General features: G+C 50.0%; 1 protein-coding gene across 1 annotated transcript in view; it reads left to right on the top strand.

Annotated features, from left to right (window-relative positions):
• The window catches only part of LOC133357015 (alpha-2,8-sialyltransferase 8E-like), a 63,704-nt gene extending 44,805 nt beyond the window's left edge, over window positions 1-18,899 (top strand). The window contains exons 4-10 of the mRNA XM_061574756.1: window positions 1,488-1,629; window positions 6,337-6,449; window positions 13,387-13,479; window positions 14,621-14,738; window positions 14,868-15,002; window positions 18,570-18,653; window positions 18,756-18,899. Of these exons, the coding sequence (XP_061430740.1) occupies window positions 1,488-1,629; window positions 6,337-6,449; window positions 13,387-13,479; window positions 14,621-14,738; window positions 14,868-15,002; window positions 18,570-18,653; window positions 18,756-18,899 (829 nt within the window). The remainder of the gene's footprint in view (window positions 1-1,487; window positions 1,630-6,336; window positions 6,450-13,386; window positions 13,480-14,620; window positions 14,739-14,867; window positions 15,003-18,569; window positions 18,654-18,755) is intronic.
• Window positions 18,900-19,327: the final 428 nt, after the last annotated feature.

The raw sequence follows: 19,327 nt of genomic DNA, 5'->3' as shown, positions 1-19,327 counted from the left end.
ATTCGCTATCACTGGTGATAAGGGGGAACCCATGGGGGTACCTTCATTTCATTTGTAGAAAGTACCATTCCAGGTGAAGTAAGTGTTTAAAAATAAACTAGATTCGAAGCTTTCGTGACTGCAGGAATTACTCTTTGGTTCTTTCGGTCAAGTCACGTAGAAAATAAAATCAAATAATAATAATATAATACAACGTTTCGGTTGCAACACAAGCAACCATCATCAGATAAGAATGAAAGATAAAACACAGACACGGAAACAACACAGGCAGACACACATGCAGAGAGAGAGAGACACACGCAAAGACAAACCGAGCGAGACACACACCAAGGAAACACAGACACGGAAACAACATAAGCAGACACTCGGTGTGTCTGTGTGTCTCTCTCTGCATGTTGTCTGCCTGTGTTGTTTCCGTGTCTGTGTTTTATCATTAATTCTTACCTGATGATGGTTGCTTGGGTTGCAACCGAAACGTCGAATTTTATTATTGTTTGATTTTGTTTAAAAATAGTAAAAAGAAACAGTAAAAAAATAGTTTTATCATAGTGAAAGAAATAGTAAAACAAAACGTCTAAATTTTTGTAAAAATACTTAACAAAAACTCTTTAAAAAAATGTAAAACTAAATTGCGAAAAAACTGTAAAAACATTTAACAAAAAAATACAGTAAAAAATTTGTAAAAACAAAAATTTAGTTTCAAAAAAGTTTAAACAAAAATCCCCTTTACCTCCTGTGGAGCAGTGTTACGGCACTCGCCCGTGGCCACTCCCTGGCGTGGAGTCGCCCTCTCCTGGCCGCGAGCTGCAGGTCGCGGAGCCTCCGCGAGGGCCCACAAACAAAGCACGCACCACGTGACGCAGCTCACAGCGGATACCACCCACAGGCATCTCCAGTACTGGCTGAAGTGGCTGTCTCTCTCTCCTTGTCTCTCCATCTCTCCGGCTGTCTCCATCTCTCTCTGTGTCTCTGTGTCTCTGTCTTTCTTTAGCAATGTCTCTCTCTATCTCTCTCTGCATTGCTCTGTTTGTCTGTTTCTCTGTCTACATCTCTCTGTCTCCGTTTCTCTCTCTGTCTCTGAGTTTCTCTGTCAATGTCTCTCTATATCTCTTTGTGCTTCGTTCTCTATGTCTCTAGATCTCTCTGTCTTTCTCTCCGTCTCCCTCTTTTTCTTTTAATGTCTTTTTGTATATATTTCTTTGTCTCACTCTCTCTGTCTTTCTCTCTATGTCTCTTTCTCTCTGTGTCTCTCACTCTGCGTCTCTCTATATCCGCACCTCTCTCTGATGTTTTTCTCCGATGTCTCTCTCTTCTGTCTCTCTCTGACGTCTGTCCCTGATGTCTTTTTCTAATGTATCTTTCTCTGCTGTCTCTCTGTTGTCTCTCTCATGTCTCCCTCTCTCTCTATGTCTCCACCTCTCTCTGATGTTTCTCTCCGATGTCTTTCTCCGATGTCTCTCTCTGCATCTCCATCGCTCTGGTCTCAGGTCGACTCACACGAACGCAACGGGAGGAGCGAGCCAGGTGGTGATCACGCAAAGCAACTCGCCCATCAACACGAGCATCGTCTTCAACCAGAGGAGGAAGACGCTCGTGGTGGACGCTAAAGTCATGGATCTCTTCCTCAAGGTGCCACCCTGGGGGTGGTGGGGTTGGGGGTGGGAGTGCTATCACGCGCCTACCACACGCACAGAGACACACACAGTGACACACAGTGACACAAACACAGTGATACACAAACAGTGACACAACACACAACAACAACAACCGCCATTCGCCACTAAGTGGCGGTGACGTCACCACGACGCTTGTGCCAGGCCATGTGCACCTTGAGGCCACGTGAAGTGTCGAACGCCCGCTGGCAGGAGGTCACGGAGCAGACCCAGGTGCCACGGGTCGACTGACTGAGATGACCGAGATGACTGGCTGATGCACCACCTGTGCCCCCGACTGTGCCAACTTGCTGTGCTTTAGCCACCTGGCGCTCCGCTCGTTGTTGTGAGCGTCGCTCCTCCACCCTCCATTGTTGTTGGAGGGCGACCGCCTCCAAATGCTCAGTAGCGTCCTTCACGAGCCTCCTCCGCAGAGGCCGATCTTGACACCACTGGTACCAGTCATCGGCAAGTCCACTCAGCTCCACGTCCTCCTGTACCACATCACTCCATCTCTTCTCTAGCCCGTGCTGCGCCCGTTTAGCCCCCTCGATCCATGCGAACAAAAGCTGTTTAGGCATGCTGTGGCTAGGTATGCGGGCTACATGACCCAGCCAATGCAGCCTTGCCTGCCGGAGGAGCTCACCGATGGGACTTTGCCCAGATCTTTCAAGGATTTGTGAACTCCTCACACAATCCTGCCTGGTTAATCCCAGTACGGATCGTAGGCAGGCCAGCCTAAATGTTTCTAACCGGCGAAGATGCTCCATTAGGGGGGTCCACGTTTCGCAAGCATAGAGAAGGGAGGGAATGACTGTGGCCGAGAAGACCTGAAGCTTAGATGCGGAGCGACAGACCAGGTCGCTTCCACAGAGCGTTACGTAACCGATGAAAAGATATTGCCGCTCGACTGATTCAGGGTAAGACTTCTGCTGTTAAACTGGAGCCGGTCATAAGAACACTACGCAGGTATGGGACACTCTCCACTCTCTCCACAACTGCCCCATCACCGATTGGGAGTTGTGGGGGTGGACTGTCCGATGGTACAAAATACCCAGGCAGGTGCTTAGTTTTGATGGGGCTTATGGTAAGGCCCCACCTCTTAGTGGCACGTAACAGTCTCATCAGCAGCGTCTCCAACTCCTCCTCTGAATGAGCAGCTATTACCAAATCATCGGCATATATAACGTGGCTGAACAATAGGGAGCCATCCCTTGATCGCACCCGGGCATTGATCAGCCTCCCATTATATCTGTACCAATTGGAAATTCCCCCAGTACAGCTATTGAAGGCTTCATGAACTTCGTGGTCAACAAAGATTTTAAATAATTTGGGAGCCAGAGGACATCCCTGTCGCACCCCAATGTGTACAGGGAAACCGCATTGGGGCTCCGCAAGCCTCTCCTCAGCGTGCCTAGCAAGGCGATGTTGAATAATCCTTGCCAGGACCTTTCCCGGCACACTGAGGAGTGAGATGTCCCTGTAGTTGTTCCAGTCTGTTTGGTCCCCATTCTTAAAAGAGGGGGACCACCAGGATATCCTTCCAATCCGGTGGAACCCGTCAAGTGGTCCAGTATGTTGTTATGATGTCATATAGGGCAGTCTGTGCACAAACGCCACCCTCCCTCAGCATTTCGCTTGGGAGATCATCTCTGCCCGGTGCCTTTCCTGGTCTCAGACCCCGGATCGCCTTCAGTACTTCCTCAACAGATGGCACCTCAGCCAGCCACACACAGGGGGTGACTTCTTCCAATATTTGAGGCACCGTAGCCTCAGCAGGGTCATCCCCACTTTGTGCCATGATGTTTTGCTGGCTAAGGGATTTCCCCTCCCTCTGGACCTCACAGAAATGCTCAGAAAATCTGCAAACCGTTTTTTTCCCTAATGATGGTAATAGGTCTGGCACTGCAGGTTACTTTTTTGATGGAGTTAAATAGTGATTTGTGATCGCGGGCCACTGAAGCAGACTTCATCTCCTCAGCAACCCGCGACCACCACCCATCCTTGCAGCCACTTACGGCTCTCCGAACCTCCGAGTGAAGGCTGCGGTAAACCTCCTCATTCTCTGACGTGGGATGCTGTAGTCGATGAGAGTGGGCCTGTCGCTTCTTTTTCTCAAATATCCTGAACACCTCCTGTCAGCCAGGGTCTCTGGGGAGGTCTGGACCGCATATCCAAAGCAGCCATTGCAGCTGCATGCGTCACAGTCCTAAACCTCGCCCATTTACCCTCGACATCAGGAGGAGTGGGGGATGATGCCAACCCCAGCCGCAAGCGATGATGAAATTCTCGTTTGCAACTTTCATCAGCTAGCTGAGACCAGGTCACTTTAGGTTGGAATGGGGTCCTGGGTGTACACCGACCACCGGAGTGTAAGAATGGCAGGCGCATCTTACAGATGACTAGTCGATGGTCAGAGGGCAGATCAGCTCCACGGTATAGTCCTAGTGTCAAGGACATGGGCTCGCATTCGCTGGTCCGTCACTATGTAGTCCAGAAGATGTCCTTGCTTGGACCCGGCATGCATCCATGATGTTGTGTGGATGCGCCGATGCCAGAAGAGCATGTTGGGAATTACAAGCCCATGGGCTGCACAAAAATCTAGCAGCTTCCTACCATTGTTATTGAGCTGATCTGGCCCATGCCTTCCAATCACTCCAGTCCAGGTGCCAGCATCATGACCAACTCGGGCATTGAAGTCACACAACAAAATGACTCTGTCCCGAGTGGACACTTTTGCCAGCACCTGTGACAGGAGGTCATAGAAGGCATCTGACTCAACGGCTTTGCCTGCATCCCTCCACGGATGTTCGTCTTCGGTGGGGGCATAAGTAACCACGACCACCATTCCTCGCCTCCGGTTGATGGGAAGGCGAGCCCAAAGTATCCTGGGGCTTACAGCTTCCCACACCTCACCGCCACGCTCCCACGCCCCCTTCATTCTTTGGTTCAGAAGAAGAGCCACACCCTGTTGTTTGGCATTCTCCTGCTACGAGTAGAGGACTGTCCACCCCTCATGGTGGCAGGAGCCAGAACCGGTCGACCGGACCTCCTGAATGCCACAGAGATCCAGGCGGGACCGGTCCAGCTCCCGACAAAGGAGTGGCAGCCTCTCCTCTGCAGTGAGCATTCGAACATTCCACGTGGCCATCCGTAGTGGCTTTTCATTGTTTCTGGAGGAGCCCCGAGGGTGAAGATTCAATCTCCTGGCTCCGCAAATTGGGGTTTGGCCAGGAGACGTCATAGACGCCTGTCCCCCCGGGGCCTCCGGCACAAGCTTATTTGTTACATATTTATGTTTAATTCGTAGTTTCCTGGTAATGAATTGAAGGTGGAGGGGTTACCAGCCCCTCGCACCCGTCCAGAGCCCCCGTTTAGCCACTGTGGTGATCACAGACGCCATGAGGGGAGAGGCCAATGGGCATTGCCGGCACCGCGAGGAGGTAGGGGGTTGTTTTTCCGGGTTCGTAGCTGCATTGACACACACAGTTACAAACACACACAAATATCCCCCATGTAGCCTTAAAAGACTGTTGGGGCAAGTGTTGTTAGCGAGCACCTATGAAGGTCGGCATTGCACACGAGGGTGTGGGTGGCCAGCACCATGCCCGGCCGCCTTTGTTCCCCCAGTGGCGATGTTTTATACACCGCACCAGGCACTCATGAGGCTGAGTCGACCTAGGGGAGGTCCACGACCGGTTCAAATAATAATCACCAGTATTGGTGGCGGTGAGCGGGAATCGAACTCGGGTCGCCGGGTTCGTAGCACGCTAATCGAGGGACCATCGCTCCTCGTGAGGCTACGGGGCAGGCAGGATAGTAAACGAATATAAAGATTTATTTTTTAGTTTTTCGGTTATTTATCTTGTAAGGCCACACTGAGCTGCAACGTAGCTCAACGAAGTGGGCTTATCATCATCACCACGTGGAAATTCATATCAGCCAAATACTCTAAACGCACGTTTCTAAATGTGGAGGGAAAACCCGGTGGATCCGGAAAAAAATCCACACGACCACATGGAGAGAGACACGCAAACTCCAAATATACAGCAGGATCGGGATCGAACCCATGACCTCCTGTACACCAGGCGAGGTAGTTAATATCTCCTAGCCACCGTGATGATGATGATGAGAGAGAGACACGCAAACTCGAAATATACAGCAGCAGGCGTCAGGGTCGGGATCAATCCCACGACCTCCTGTCCACCAGGCGAGGTAGTCAACATCTCGCCAATGATGTCCTGTAGGGATAGGTCAGAAAGTTACAACAACCAACAATAAAAAAACAGACCGGAATACGAAGTACAGCAGAGGTTTTAAAATCATCTAAAACTAAAACTAGATTGTTTTTTAAATTGTTCCCGGGTACAGGAAGGCCCAACTTAGCTGCTATGTAGTAGCTCCTTTGCAGAAGACGCCTGTCTGTCACGAATATGCGTTCAACGCTCGTTAGGGAAGCGAGCTGGTCAATGGGTCTCCAACCGATACCCCTCTCCCAGTGCCACCTCCACCCATGGCTACACCAGCTACCAACCTACAGCATGGCTGGTCACGATGATGATGATGACGAGTGATCACTGATGATGATGGCAAATGATGATGACTGCTGCTGCTGATGATGAAAGCCGATGATGATGGCTGCTGATGATGATGATGGCGGCTGATGATGGTGATGTGGCCGCAGGAGTTCCCCGAGCGGAGTGGGCGCTACCCTCGCTGCGCTGTCGTGGGGAACGGAGGGATCCTCACCAACAGCTCCTGCGGCTCCCAGATCGACGCAGCTGACTTTGTGATCCGGTGAGTGGGGAGGGAGGCGTGTTTCACCCAAAGCTTTACCTCTAAAACTTTATTTTTCTCACCTTCTTTTTCGGGATTTCTTTTCACCAACAGTAATTGTCTTGCTTTGTACACATTTGTGATCAGTTTGTTTGTTTATTTAGACTTCCTTTATCTTTATTTCTTTGTTCTTTTCTGTTGTTTTCACTGTTCAGGGCGCGGCTGTGCTCTCTGCAGTGTATTGTTCTCCGCACAATCCTCCACTTTTATTTGATAGTTGATTTCATAATCACGCTTTTCTTTGTTTTTATTTCGATCTTGGGTTCCTTTGGTCCTCAAGCAATCTTTGAGTTTTGTGATTTTTTTTTCGTGTTTTTTTCCGTTCCTTTGTCTGGTGTGCTCCCACGTGTTACACACACGTGTTCGCACTGTACCACACCGGCCGGTGTGGGTCCAGTGCAGACATCCCCTTTAGACCCCTCTTGTTTTGTGTTGCGAGCGTGTTTACATTATTTTATTTTTATTGGTGTGCTTTTTTTCTACGTTTTCGTTTTTTCTTCTCCTCTTGTAAAAAACCGAGGACTTAAAATAAGTGTACCTTCTCCAGGGGAGCTTTGGGTGGGCAGCAGTAATAGTAATTAGGAGAAGGTGGTCAAAACACAGGTTTGACCATCTTTATATAACAAAAAAATCTTTCTTGTTTTTTTTGGAATTTTTTTCCTGGCTTTAGAAAATAGAGAGGTTTGTTTTAGTTGTTGTGTATGACATCTCACACACGTGAAGATGTCCACCGCAACAACATACGCGAAAGCTACCGTGCCTACGCAAGGTCGGTCTCTGGGGCCTGCAAGGCGCCCGCAGTAGCAGCAGCTGGAGCCTCCACGCGAGGCTGGGATCCGCTGCCTGGCTTCCACCAATGTCCCGATTGAAGTTTACTTGGATGCGCTGGGCGCCATCGTGCCTGGAAGATCGATAAGGTACGCCTCCAAGGTGAGTGGAAGGGTGGTTTTCTTCATGGAGTCCGAAAAGGTGGCAAACGCCGCCATGGAGAAGGGGCTGATGGTTGGCGATTGGCACCTCAGCTTGGAGCCACTTTCATCACCATCGGTACGCGTAATCGTATCCAACGTCCCCCCCTACATTCCCGATAAAGACATCCAAGATCACCTGGCTAAGTTGGGCACGCTGACTTCCAACCTTCAGCGTGTGCCTTTGGGCCTCAAAAATCCTGCCTTATGGCATATCTTGTCTTTTAGAAGGCAGGTCTACATACTGGTGCCCAATGGGCAGCTTGAGGAGGGCTCCTTTGTGGTCATGAATGGAGGAAGGGCCCATAGGCTGTTTTGCTGCAGGGACGTGCTAAAATGCAACCTATGCAAAGCAGAGGGGCATGTTAAAAAAACACTGCCCGAAGACAGCAAATGCCCAATCCAACAGCGAGGCAATGGTGGGAAAGGGTGATAAAGAAGCACACCCAACAAGTGACTCAGGAGAGGGTCCCTCACCACGGAGATCACGCGAGATGGCGGTAGGTCTCACTCCAACACAAGCTACTGCCATGAAGACTGAGGCTCCGCCAGCCACCCAGCCATCATTAACAGCCAGACCTCTGAAGAGGAAATTTGTGGAGGACTTAGCTTCATTGTCTCCAGAGTCCAGTGGGGATGAGGTCAGTCCCTTTAAGGATCTCCCAGAGTTGGAGTCGGACATCGCACCGATGCCTGGGGGAGATGCGGAGAGCACTGGTGGCAAGGACGGGGTCTGCGCCACCCCAGATGCCCCTAGAGGTGGGACACGCACAGGGAAGAAGCCCCGTGCAGGAACCAAGCTCAAGCGCAGGATGCCTGATGAAAATCTGGAGCCTGAAGTGGAAGCAGGGGAGACCGCAATCTGTGAAGTGGCGAAGGAAACAAGTGAAGAGGGTCGCACTTCAGACCTCGACGGCACGCCCGGTGAGGCGGCCGAGGGCTCCCAGGAAACGCGAGCAGCCAAGAGCACGGAGGAGCCCAAACAAGGCCCCACTGACCAAACTGCAGGTGACCAAGACGATAAAGCATTGACGGAGGATACCACGGCGACTGAAAATCCTCAAAGCCTGGGGGCTGAGGGGGGAAGCCAAGAAGAGGAGTTGGAAGAAACCCTCAGCACAGGAAGTGGGGCGAACCTGACATCTGCTGAGCTGACTGAAGGGGCACCAAAATTCTCACAGTCAGAGCTATGGAACTTTTTAGATGAAGTGCATGGTTCAGAAGAAAGGGTGACTGCAGCTCTGTCAAGGTGGCGAAATGTGGATGCAATAATAACCTCCCTACTCTATGTTGAGGGGGACTTGAAGAAACAGAGAAAGTCGTCGTCTGGAAAGGAAAGGAAAAGGATCAGGTACTTCCTGGGACAATTAACTATGTGGAAGGAAAACACACCTGGCGACAACTCCACTGACACGTAATGCTACGGATAGCGGCAATTAATATAAATGGTTCTATATTTGAAGCTTTCGTGACTGCAAGGATTCATACTCTTAGGTTTTTTCGGTAAAGTCACGTAGGTAAAAAAATAGAAATAATAATAAATCACGACGTTTTGGAGGCAACACAATTCTCCATCATCAGGTGGGACCGTCACAGCTAAATTGACTGTATCAAGTGAGGAAAAATCCAAGAGACAAGCTCTTAAATAATATAAATGGGTGTAGTGGTCCACTCAAGAGACATTTTGTGCATTCTCTCGCAAAAGAACACAAAGCCTCGGTGCTCTTTGTGCAGGAGACGCATCTTACGACCAGCAAGGAGAATGAATGGGAAACGGAATGGAAAGTTGATTTGTTTTTCAGTCACCTTACTCATTATTCTTCAGGAGTGGCAACGCTATTTGCACCGGGGTTTACGCCCACCATAGTTAACCAAGTTGAGGTGGTACCGGGAAGAGCCCTCGATGTAATGATCAAACTTAATGACATTTCTGTCCACCTCAATAACATATATTCACCCATCAATGATGCGTAAAAACTGCTTTTTTTCCAATGAGTTACAGTACTATCTCAAAACCATCCCGAATGACGAGTGTCTGATGTTGGGGGGAGATTTCAACTGTACACTCGATGTCCTCGACCGCACTGGCACCGAGCAGTGCAAAAGCGGGGTCCTGAACACCTTGCGGCATGTGCTCCGCACGTACAGTCTTGAAGACGTGTGGCGGAGGCAAAAATCCAAAGCAGCAAGGTTTCACCTTTACACGAACCCGAGCTGACAGAACACTGTCGCAGTCAAGGATCGACCGTTTTTACATCTTGAAAGACCTTGTAAATAGTGCAGTGTCGTCCAGTATTCAGGCAGCACCACTGACCGATCATTGCCTAATACTACTTGAAATGAAAATAGAAGGAGTCCCAAGGGGATCGGCATACTGGCATTTCAATAATGTCCTTTTGCAAGACACCACCTCCACTGATCTTTTTGGAGGCTTCTGGGTGGAGTGGCAGGGAAAGAAAGATCAGTTTAATAGCTTAGCACAATGGTGGGACATAGGGAAAGTACACATCAAAAAACTGTGTCAGTTGTATGCCTGGGGAAACACGAAAAATATCGACCAAGAAATTTGTGAGCTGGAGAACAGGGTTCATATTTTAGAGCAAAGGCAGAAGATTGGGAACGATCTAGGCCTACTGCAGGAATATGTGGAGACCCTAGAATGTCTAAAAGGGTTGCAGAAAGAAAAGGCAAAAGGGCATTTGTACGCTCTCGTTTTAAAGATACCCTCGATATGGACTCAAGCTCGACACTTTTCTTCTCGTTAGGGAAGCAGAATGGTAGACGTAAAGCTATGGAGCATTTATTTGATGACAAGGGGTTCCTTCTTTCAAACAATAATCAAATAGCTTCAACAATAGCAAAGTACTATGGAAATTTTTTCTCTCCAGAGCACACTTCCACAGTGGCCCCAGGATGAAATCTGGAAGGACCTGCCTACTTTGGGTGAAGAGGACCGGGACCTTCTGGAAGAAGAGGTCAAGCAAAGCGACCTGGACATGGCAGTGAGTGCCCTGGCCAAGAACAAATCCCCAGGGATTGATGGCCTGACGGGGGAGTTTTATCACCATTTTTGGCACTCCATACCTAAAGACTACAAAGCCGTTCTGGATGAAGCAGTGGAGACCGACGTGATGCCTCAGTCCTGGAGGAGAGCCGTGCTCACACTGATTACAAAAAAGGGCGACCTCAGGCACCTCAAAAATTGGCGTCCAGTCTCAGTGCTGAGCACAGACTATAAGATTCTCGCGAGAGCTGCATCGGCAAGGCTTAAGAGGGTGTTGGCTACGGTTATCGCCGATGACCAGGCATACACTGTTCCGGGGAGGACCATCCATGATCGGATTTTCCTGGTCAGAGATTTGATCAGTCTGTCGGAGCATTTGAACTTTCCGCTTGCCTTTCTCTCCCTTGATCAAGAGAAAGCCTTTGACAGGGTTGATCACCGGTATCTTCTTGGCACTCTAAAAGTTTTTGGTTTTGGGAATCGCTTCATAGGTTTGATTAGTCTGCTGTACAACATCGCCCAGTGTCTGGTTAAAGTCAATGGTAGACTAATTGCTCCTATAGATTTCAGAAGAGGTATCAGGCAAGGCTGTCCTATGTCAGGACAGCTCTACATCCTCGTCGTGGAGCCTTTTCTGCACCTACTCCGACGCCGACTCACCGGATTGACTCTAAAGGAGCCCAGTATGAGAGTGACCCTCACGGCGTATGCCGATGACATCCTCCTATTTTTTACTAAGTTTTGATGACATCCAACGGCTGCACGAGTGCCAAGAGGTTTACTCCCGTGCGTCCTCCTCCAGGATGAACTGGGAGAAGTGCAGTGGGCTGCTTGTTGGGAAATGGGACGAAGCCCAGTTCCCTGAGTTGGCCAAAACGATAACGTGGAGCAAAGAGCGTATGCACCATCTCGGCGTGCTCCTGGGGCCTGGAGATAAACCATTGCAGGAAAATTGGGATTTCTTGGAAGAGAAGGTGAGGAAACGACTGGAGCCTTGGGGGCGCCTGCGCAAGTCTCTCACGTTCAGAGGGAAAACCCTGGTGATGAAACAGTTGGTTGCATCCACCTTGTGGCACCGCTTCTTTTCCCTCACTCCACCCGCACAGCTGATATCGAAACTTCAGCGACTGATAGCTGCCTTCTTCTGGTCACAGAGGAAGCACCGTGTGGCTGCTGGCATCTTGGCCTTGCCACTGCGGGAAGGCGGGCAAGGTCTGGTGTGTGTACAGAGCCAACTTTCTACATTTCGTTTACAAGCCGTACAGAGGTTCCTCTACACAGCCCCATCACCCATGTGGTGTTCCACAGCATCTTTTTTTCTCAAAAATGTCGGGGGCTTTCAGTGCAGCAAGCAGCTTTTCTTTATGGACATTAAAGGTATTCCACTCGCACAGATTCCCCACTTCTACAGGAGTGTCCTACATACTTGGGGTTTCCTCGTCACCGCCCGACTGAATACACCCCGGTCAGCATCTGAATTCGCTCACGAGCCGCTGCTACGGAACCCCAACATGGCACTACCTGCTCTCGTGGGCCCTGCCATGGAGAACCGCATGGTGGACGCACGTCTCACGAGGGTGGGCGATTTGGTGAGACCAGGCACGGAGGGGCGGTGGTTTCTCCCTGCCGAGATAGCTGCAATGACCAAAATGCACTCGGTGAGACTCGCCGCAAAACTTGTGAATGAGGTACGAAGGGCCTTCTCAACAACAGTGGGGAGCGTGCCTGCCGTGAGTGTTGGTGATGAGTCGGCCGGCAGTGGCCCATTGCTATCAAAGCTGAATGTCGTCCCAACACGGGAGCACACTCACCTCTCTTCCTCACAGCAGCACGGGGGGCACACCTCGGGGAATGACCAGGAGGGGTGCTTCTCGGGTGTACACCGGAAAAAGCTGTACGGCCAAATGGTCGATTTCCACCACCGACAAATAATAACATCGCGTAAAGGCTACGCCTGGAAGGACACCATGCCCTGCAGTGATCGTTTGAGGCCTCATTGGGAGCTGTTTTACTCTAATCCATCATACAAGCGCCATGGTGATCTTAGCTGGAGCATTGCCCATGGGACTGTGACCACGAACACATTTCTGGCACTTTTCACAGACACAAATCCTGAATGCGGATTCTGTGGTGAGCTCGAAACAGTGGCGCATCAATACATACATTGCAAAAGCCTGGAATCACTCTATAAGTTGTTACGCAATATTTTACTGAAATTCAATCTTCATTTCTCACCCACAATTCTTATTTTTGGATATAGGGGGAACGAGGGTACCAAGGATATAGAGGGGTTGACGAACTTTATCCTGAACAACGCCAAACTCGCCATCTATAGGGCCAGGAAATGCGCAATTGAAGGGGAGCGGCTTCTCCAGCCACTGCCGCATCTTCAAGGCCCTGGTTTCTGCCATAATTTGGCTGGAATTTCGGTACGCTCAGTTGACGGGGGGTGTCGCATATTTCTCGACGCGTTGGGCTACCGAGGGTGCTTTGTATAATCTGATGAAAGCAGGAGATCTGGTAATGGGTTTTTGAGGGTGATTTTTTTTTGTTGGTGTCTATGGACACAATAGCACATAATGGGACTTATGTTATACGGGAAACCCGCGTTATATCTTTGATTTAAAAAAGGGGGCACATAAGCAAGCAAAAAAAACTACATGATGAACGAAGCAAAGTTCCGTCTGATCGTTAAAAAGTAAAAAGAAAAGGAGGGAGGGAGGGAGTGAGTGTCTATAAATGTGGGCAGAGTTGACTCCTGACGTGTGGACAGGGTTGAAGACTAGACGCATCGGCAGGGTTGACTCTAGACGTGTGGGCAGGGTTGACTTTAGATGTGGGCAGGGTTGAACTCTAGACATGTGGACAGGGTTGAACTCTAGACGTGTGGGCAGGGTTGAGGCTCACCCCCTTCATTGTCCACCAGATGCAACATCCCTCCCGTGGGGGGCGACTTCCAGGACGATGTGGGAAGCAAAACGGACATCGTCACCTCCAACCCGAGCATCTTCATCAATCGGTGAGCGAGCGAGTGCGCATGGTCGCGTGCCGATGGTCGACTCAGCCTCAAGTGTGCAGAAAATGACGCCAACTGTGGAGACAAAGGCGGCCCCGGCCATGGCGCTGGCCCAACCCACCCAGCCAGTGTGCCGTTCCACTGGCTTTTACAATTGCTGCTCCTCTTCACGAACAGCACTTGCCCCAACATTGGCGGATTTTTGTCGTTTGTGTTGCCTCGGTCGACTCAGCCTCAAGTGAACACACCGGTGTGCCATGTGTGTACTAAACGTTGCTATTGGGGAGACAAAGGCGGCCCTAGGTGCGTTGAAGGCCGAACCATCCCGCCCCGTGTGCCCGCACCACCGGCGTTCACAATTGCTGACTCACTAACAGCACGTGCCTCAAAGGCTACACACGGGGGAATCTTTGTCTTTCATGATAGTAATTTTTTTGGGCTAGATCGCCTTAATATAAACGTTGTGTCATTAAACCCGCCACCACCCGACACAACCAGTTAGTCAGTTTTAGTGTCCCGCGAACATAACTCAGCCAATTCGTCACAAGTACAGCTGCACTGGTGTGTTGGAGAGCAAATCCATGACATTTACAACTTTGAGTCTGACGTTTCAAAAGCAATTACAACCGGCTTCATCAGGTGGGACGGCCGGATTTGTAGAGACATCCTCCCTCCTCCAATAGGAGGTAGGTGGGTGAACGAATCGGGGGCCGACCGCCCTGGGCCACGCCCCCCGCCCTCGCACTACAAGGTCTGTCGAACCCTGGTGACGCCGCCACCAACTCGGAGTGGCGGTTATCTGAACCGATTCTGGGCGTCTCCCCTAGATCAACTCGGCCTCAAATGAGTACCTGGGTGTGGTGTGTAGTAAACACAAAGGCGGCCTGGCTGTGGTGTTGGTGTGCCGTGCCAGCCTTCATAGTTGCTCACTAACAGCACTTGCCTCAAAAGTCTGTTAAGGCTTTACGGGGAATATTTGCATTTCTATTTGTAACCCCATGTGCATTTATAAGTGTGTAACCGCGTGTGTGTGTGTGTACCCCTGTGTGTGTGTGTAACCCCGTGTGTGTAACCCCGTGTTTGTGTGTAACCCCATGTGTGTGTAACCCCGTGTGTGTGTAACCCCATGTGTGTGTGTATGTAGATTCGAGTCCCTGATCGGGAGAAGAAAGGAGTTCATCAGGAAGATGTCTTCGTACGGCGCCAGCATCCTTCTCATCCCCGCCTTCACCGTGTCTGCATTCACGTCGCTCGCATACAGGGTAACCACGGGCCCACTCACATCCACCGTGTCCACCAGTGTCCACCTGTGCACCACGTGTCCATTCTGGATCACACGCGGCAGCGATTCCTCACACCCCTGCCCCCCTTCCTCCTCCCATGCCCCCAAGGCCATATTTACCCTGGAAGACTTTGAGTCCCAGCAGCGCGTGGCCTTCTTCAACCCCTCCTACATGAGGGCCATCTCCCGCTTCTGGATGGAACGCGGCGTCAAGGAGTCGCACCTCACCTCGGGCCTCATTATGGTAACGATGCGCCACAGGAACAGTCTCCAGTGTCTCCCAATGTCTTCCGTGTCTCCCAGTCTCTTCCAGTGTCTCCCCACGTCTCCACATTTCTCCCAGTGTCTACACCCTGCCTCCCAGTGTAATCCTAGTGCTTCCCAGGGTCTCCAGTGTCTGCCAGTGCCTCCCCGTGTCTCCCAGTGTCTACACCTCTGCCTGCTTGTGTCTCCCGGTGTCTCCCAGCGTCTCCCATTTCTCTCAGTGACTCCCAGTGTCTACACCTCTGCCTCCCTGTCTTCCGTGTCTCCCAGTGTCTCCCTGTGTCTATACCACTGCCTCACGTGTCTCCCAGTGTCTCCCCGTGTCTACACCACTGCCTCCCGTGTCTCCCAGTGTATCCCTGCATCTCCCCACGTCTCCCTTTTCGTTTCATTCATTCAATTTATTTTTTGAGTAAAAACTCGCCCCAATTGGAGAGAGCATCGCAATACATTATGGTATAAATTCAACGAAGGTAGTCCTCCTACCTACATATTGCACACTCGAAATTAAGGACGTGGGCAGGTGGTCCAAATCGAGGGCTAACACATTAATTGTAATAATCTGTAAAATGCAAAAGCACGTGTGTCATACTGAGTCGCCATTAACCACGTGACTGGTGTACAGGTCAGGTTACTCAACAACAGTTTCCCTTAAACCCAATTCCACTACTGATAAACCATCTTTGTCTTTAATCATAACCTTTACACTGCCCTATTCGAATATTCCTTTAATCCTAAGCTGTATGTCTATCTATACCATCCACTTATATCGGTATCTTACACCCATTATCTGTACTATATATGTACTGTAAAAAAACATAGTTGGGTCCTTTACCTGTAAAATGCAACAGCACGTGCGTCACAAACAGAGTGACTGGTGGACAGGTCCCGTTACTCAATAACCCTGACAGCCACCTACAGGCCCGACTCAGTATCGCATGCTTGTGTACACACGAGCATTGATGTATTGCACAGCACATAAGGGACCTTCACAAAACCACACTTTACTCCATTGCTGAACGAGGAGATAATTAAAAGAGTGGTCAATTCCTAATGTGCCACATATAAAATCAACATGCGTATCAAAATATCGACCACAGGCCAAAACGGGCAGGTGTGGTGGTAGCACAATCAGATAGTGGTTAATACTAAAGCACAAATCAAGATATAAGATCAACTAGTTTTGAGTCAAGGTGCAGCTCTGGCAGATGCAGAGGGAGCAGCATGTGTCTCCCCGTGTCTCCCCATGTCTCCCTATATATCCCTGTGTATCCTTGTGTCTTCCCCTGTCTCCCAACTTCCCCTTGCATCTTCCCTCCTAAGTAAGTCTAAGCATTTCTTTATGAGTCCACCGCTACGGTGGCTAGGAGAAGCCAACTACCTCGCCTGTTGTACAGGAGGCTTTGATCCTGATCCTGACGCCTGCTGTATAATCGTAATTTGCGTGCCTCTCTCCCTCTCCGTGGTCACAAATATTTTTTTTCGGGGTTCTCCGGGTATTCCCCTCCACATTATAAATCAACAACACACGTTTCAAAAATTTAGTTGCTGATGTAAAGTTCCACACGATGATGATGATAATAATAATAAGCCAATCTTGATTTGAAGCTTTCGTGACTGCAGGAATCCATACTCTTTGGTTCTGTCGGTAAAGTCACGTAGGTATAAAATAAAATAGATCACGACGTTTCGGGCGCAACACAAGCGTCCGTCATCAGGTGGGAAAGCATAGTCTGCTGCTAAGGCAGACGGTTTTAAAAGGTTTGAAATGGGTGTAGCCCAAGGGTCATAAAGAAGTTGCCAGGGCTAGTGATGTTAATGTGAGAAATGAGCATGTAACTGTAAGATAGGAGAGCGGCCTCCTCGACGAGGGCACGGAAGTGGCTATGTTAATGTGAGAGATTAGCATGTTAATGTGAAATCGAAGAGAGGTGTAATCCAAAGCGGCCTCCTAGAGGAGGGCATGGAAGTGGCTATGTTAATGTGAGAGATTAGCATGTTAATTTAAAATCGAAGAGTGGTGCAATCCAAAGGCATGAGTGCAACCCAACGGGTGCAATCCAAAGGGCATGGGGGTATGAGAGTGCAATCCAAAGGACATGTGAGCATGAGAGTGCAATCCAAAGGCATGAAAGTGCAATGCAAAGGACATGTGAGCATGAGAGAACTAAGAGAGAGGCATAGAGAGAGAGAGACACAGACAGTCGGAAATAACAGCTGACATAGGCAGGTAGGATGGAAACATCACAGTCAGTTAAGACTTTACCTGGTTAATAACGTCCTACCAATGATTGCTCAGTTTGTACCCATCCTCTCGGTTAAAGTTGTGTCTGTATTTATATATCTGGATGGCTTCATGAACAAATCTCTGAAGGTAGCTGGTAGGTTTGCAGAGTACCTCTGTCTTGGAAAAATCAATTTCGTGTGAGCCCACAGTGTTAAAACAATTAGCGGCAACGGTAGAAGTATTGGTCCTACCGTTTTCCAGATCTGCCTTGTGTTCACGAACTCGGTCCGAGACATGTCGTTTCGGTTCCCCAATGTAACTGCTGCTGCAACCACACCTCAGTTTGTGTCCTGTGTTGAAACGAACCTGGATCTTGTGTTTGTTTAAGATTTTGGAAATCCTTTTGGTAACCCCTGATATGTATGGTAAAGTGATGGTTTTGGTTGGATCCTCAGAAGGTTGTTTCCGTTCATCCTGAGGGCTTGGTGTACGTGCTCCAACTCACTGGCTAGGTGGTGCTGGTCGGAGATGCAACGGGCCCTATGGTGTAGTGTTTTGATGAGGGAATTCTTCTGGGCTGGATGGTGGTGGGAGTCAGGCTTTAGATAGGCATCCATGTGGGTGGCTTTCCTGTAGACCGAATGTCCCAACGAGCCATCAGGTCTATTCTCGATCAAAACATCCAGGAATGGTAGCTTTCCATCCTTTTCCACTTCCATGGAGAATTTAATAGACGGGTGTATGGAATGGACGTGGTTGAGAAATTGGTTAAGTGCTGGCAGGCCATGTGGCCAGATTATGAACGTGTCATCCACATATCTCTTCCACAAGGAAGGACATAGGGTGGATGTCTGGATGGCATCTGTTTCAAATTTGTCCATGAAAACATTCGCTACCACTGTCAGTAAGGGAAAACCTATTGGGGTACCCTAATTTTGTTTGTAGAATATACCATTCCCAGTGAAGTATGTGTTGGTAAGGCAGTGCCTTACCAAAGTTAGTACATTTGGATTCAGTCCTTGTTGCACCTCAAACGTCGTGATTTAATTTATTTATACCTACGTAATAATAAACCACTTCATTGAGAAATCATTCATGATAGCCAAGTGGCTTCTGAAAGAAGAACTACGTAACATCTCAGTGATTCCTTACGCATTGGGATCCTCAGATGTAATGCACATTATACATTCGCATTATTATTACCAGCTAAAAATGGATTAATAGTTTAAATATAATGTGCACACTCCCATAAAATTATCCCAAAACATCTCCCATCCTCCCCTATCTCCCCCCTCCTCACTCACACACCTCCCCCCCCAGACGAGTGTGGCCATGGATCTATGCAACGAGGTGCACGTCTATGGCTTCTGGCCGTTCGTGCACGACCTGCCCACCCCGGCGCAGGTGAAGGAGGACGAGAGAAGGAGGAAGCCGAAGAGGAGCAGGAAGAGGAAGAAGGGGGCACAGGCCGCCGTGGCCCCCGCGGCCGCCCCTGTTGACCGACAGCTGGGCCGCCAGCTGCCCCACCACTACTACGATGACCAGCAGCCCAAGTCGGGGCACTACATGCCCAGCGAGTTCGCGGAACTGCTGAGGCTGCACAGCCGCGGGGTGCTCCGCCTGCACGTGAACGCGTGCAGGGGGCAGTGATAGCGCGGCGGTGGTGGCGGCGGTGGTGGCAGCGCCCGGGGGGAAGGGGGGGGCTGGTTGTTACCCACGTTCCCACCAGAACCCACGTTCCCAGCAGAACCTACGAACCCCCCAAGAACCCACGTTCCCCCTACAGAACCCACGTTCCCACCAGAAACCACGATACCCCCAAGAACCCACGTTGCCACTAGAACCGACGTTCCCACCAGAACCCACGTTGCCCCAACAGAACTTACGTTCCCCCCAAGCACGCACGTTCCCACCAGAACCCACGTTCCCCCTCCAGAACCCACGTTTCCACCAGAACCCACGTTCCCCCTCCAGAACCTACATTCCCACCAGAACACACGTTTCTCCTCCAGAACCCACGTTCTCCCTCCGGAACAAACGTTCCCCCTCCAGATCCCACCTTCCCCCACCAGAACCCA

Source organism: Lethenteron reissneri, chromosome 56, assembly GCF_015708825.2.
Source record: "Lethenteron reissneri isolate LAM-NWPU_2019-01 chromosome 56, ASM1570882v1, whole genome shotgun sequence".
Classification (NCBI taxonomy): domain Eukaryota; kingdom Metazoa; phylum Chordata; class Hyperoartia; order Petromyzontiformes; family Petromyzontidae; genus Lethenteron; species Lethenteron reissneri.
Note: the sequence above shows the minus strand (reverse complement) of the source record. Positions and strands in the feature narration are given on the sequence as shown.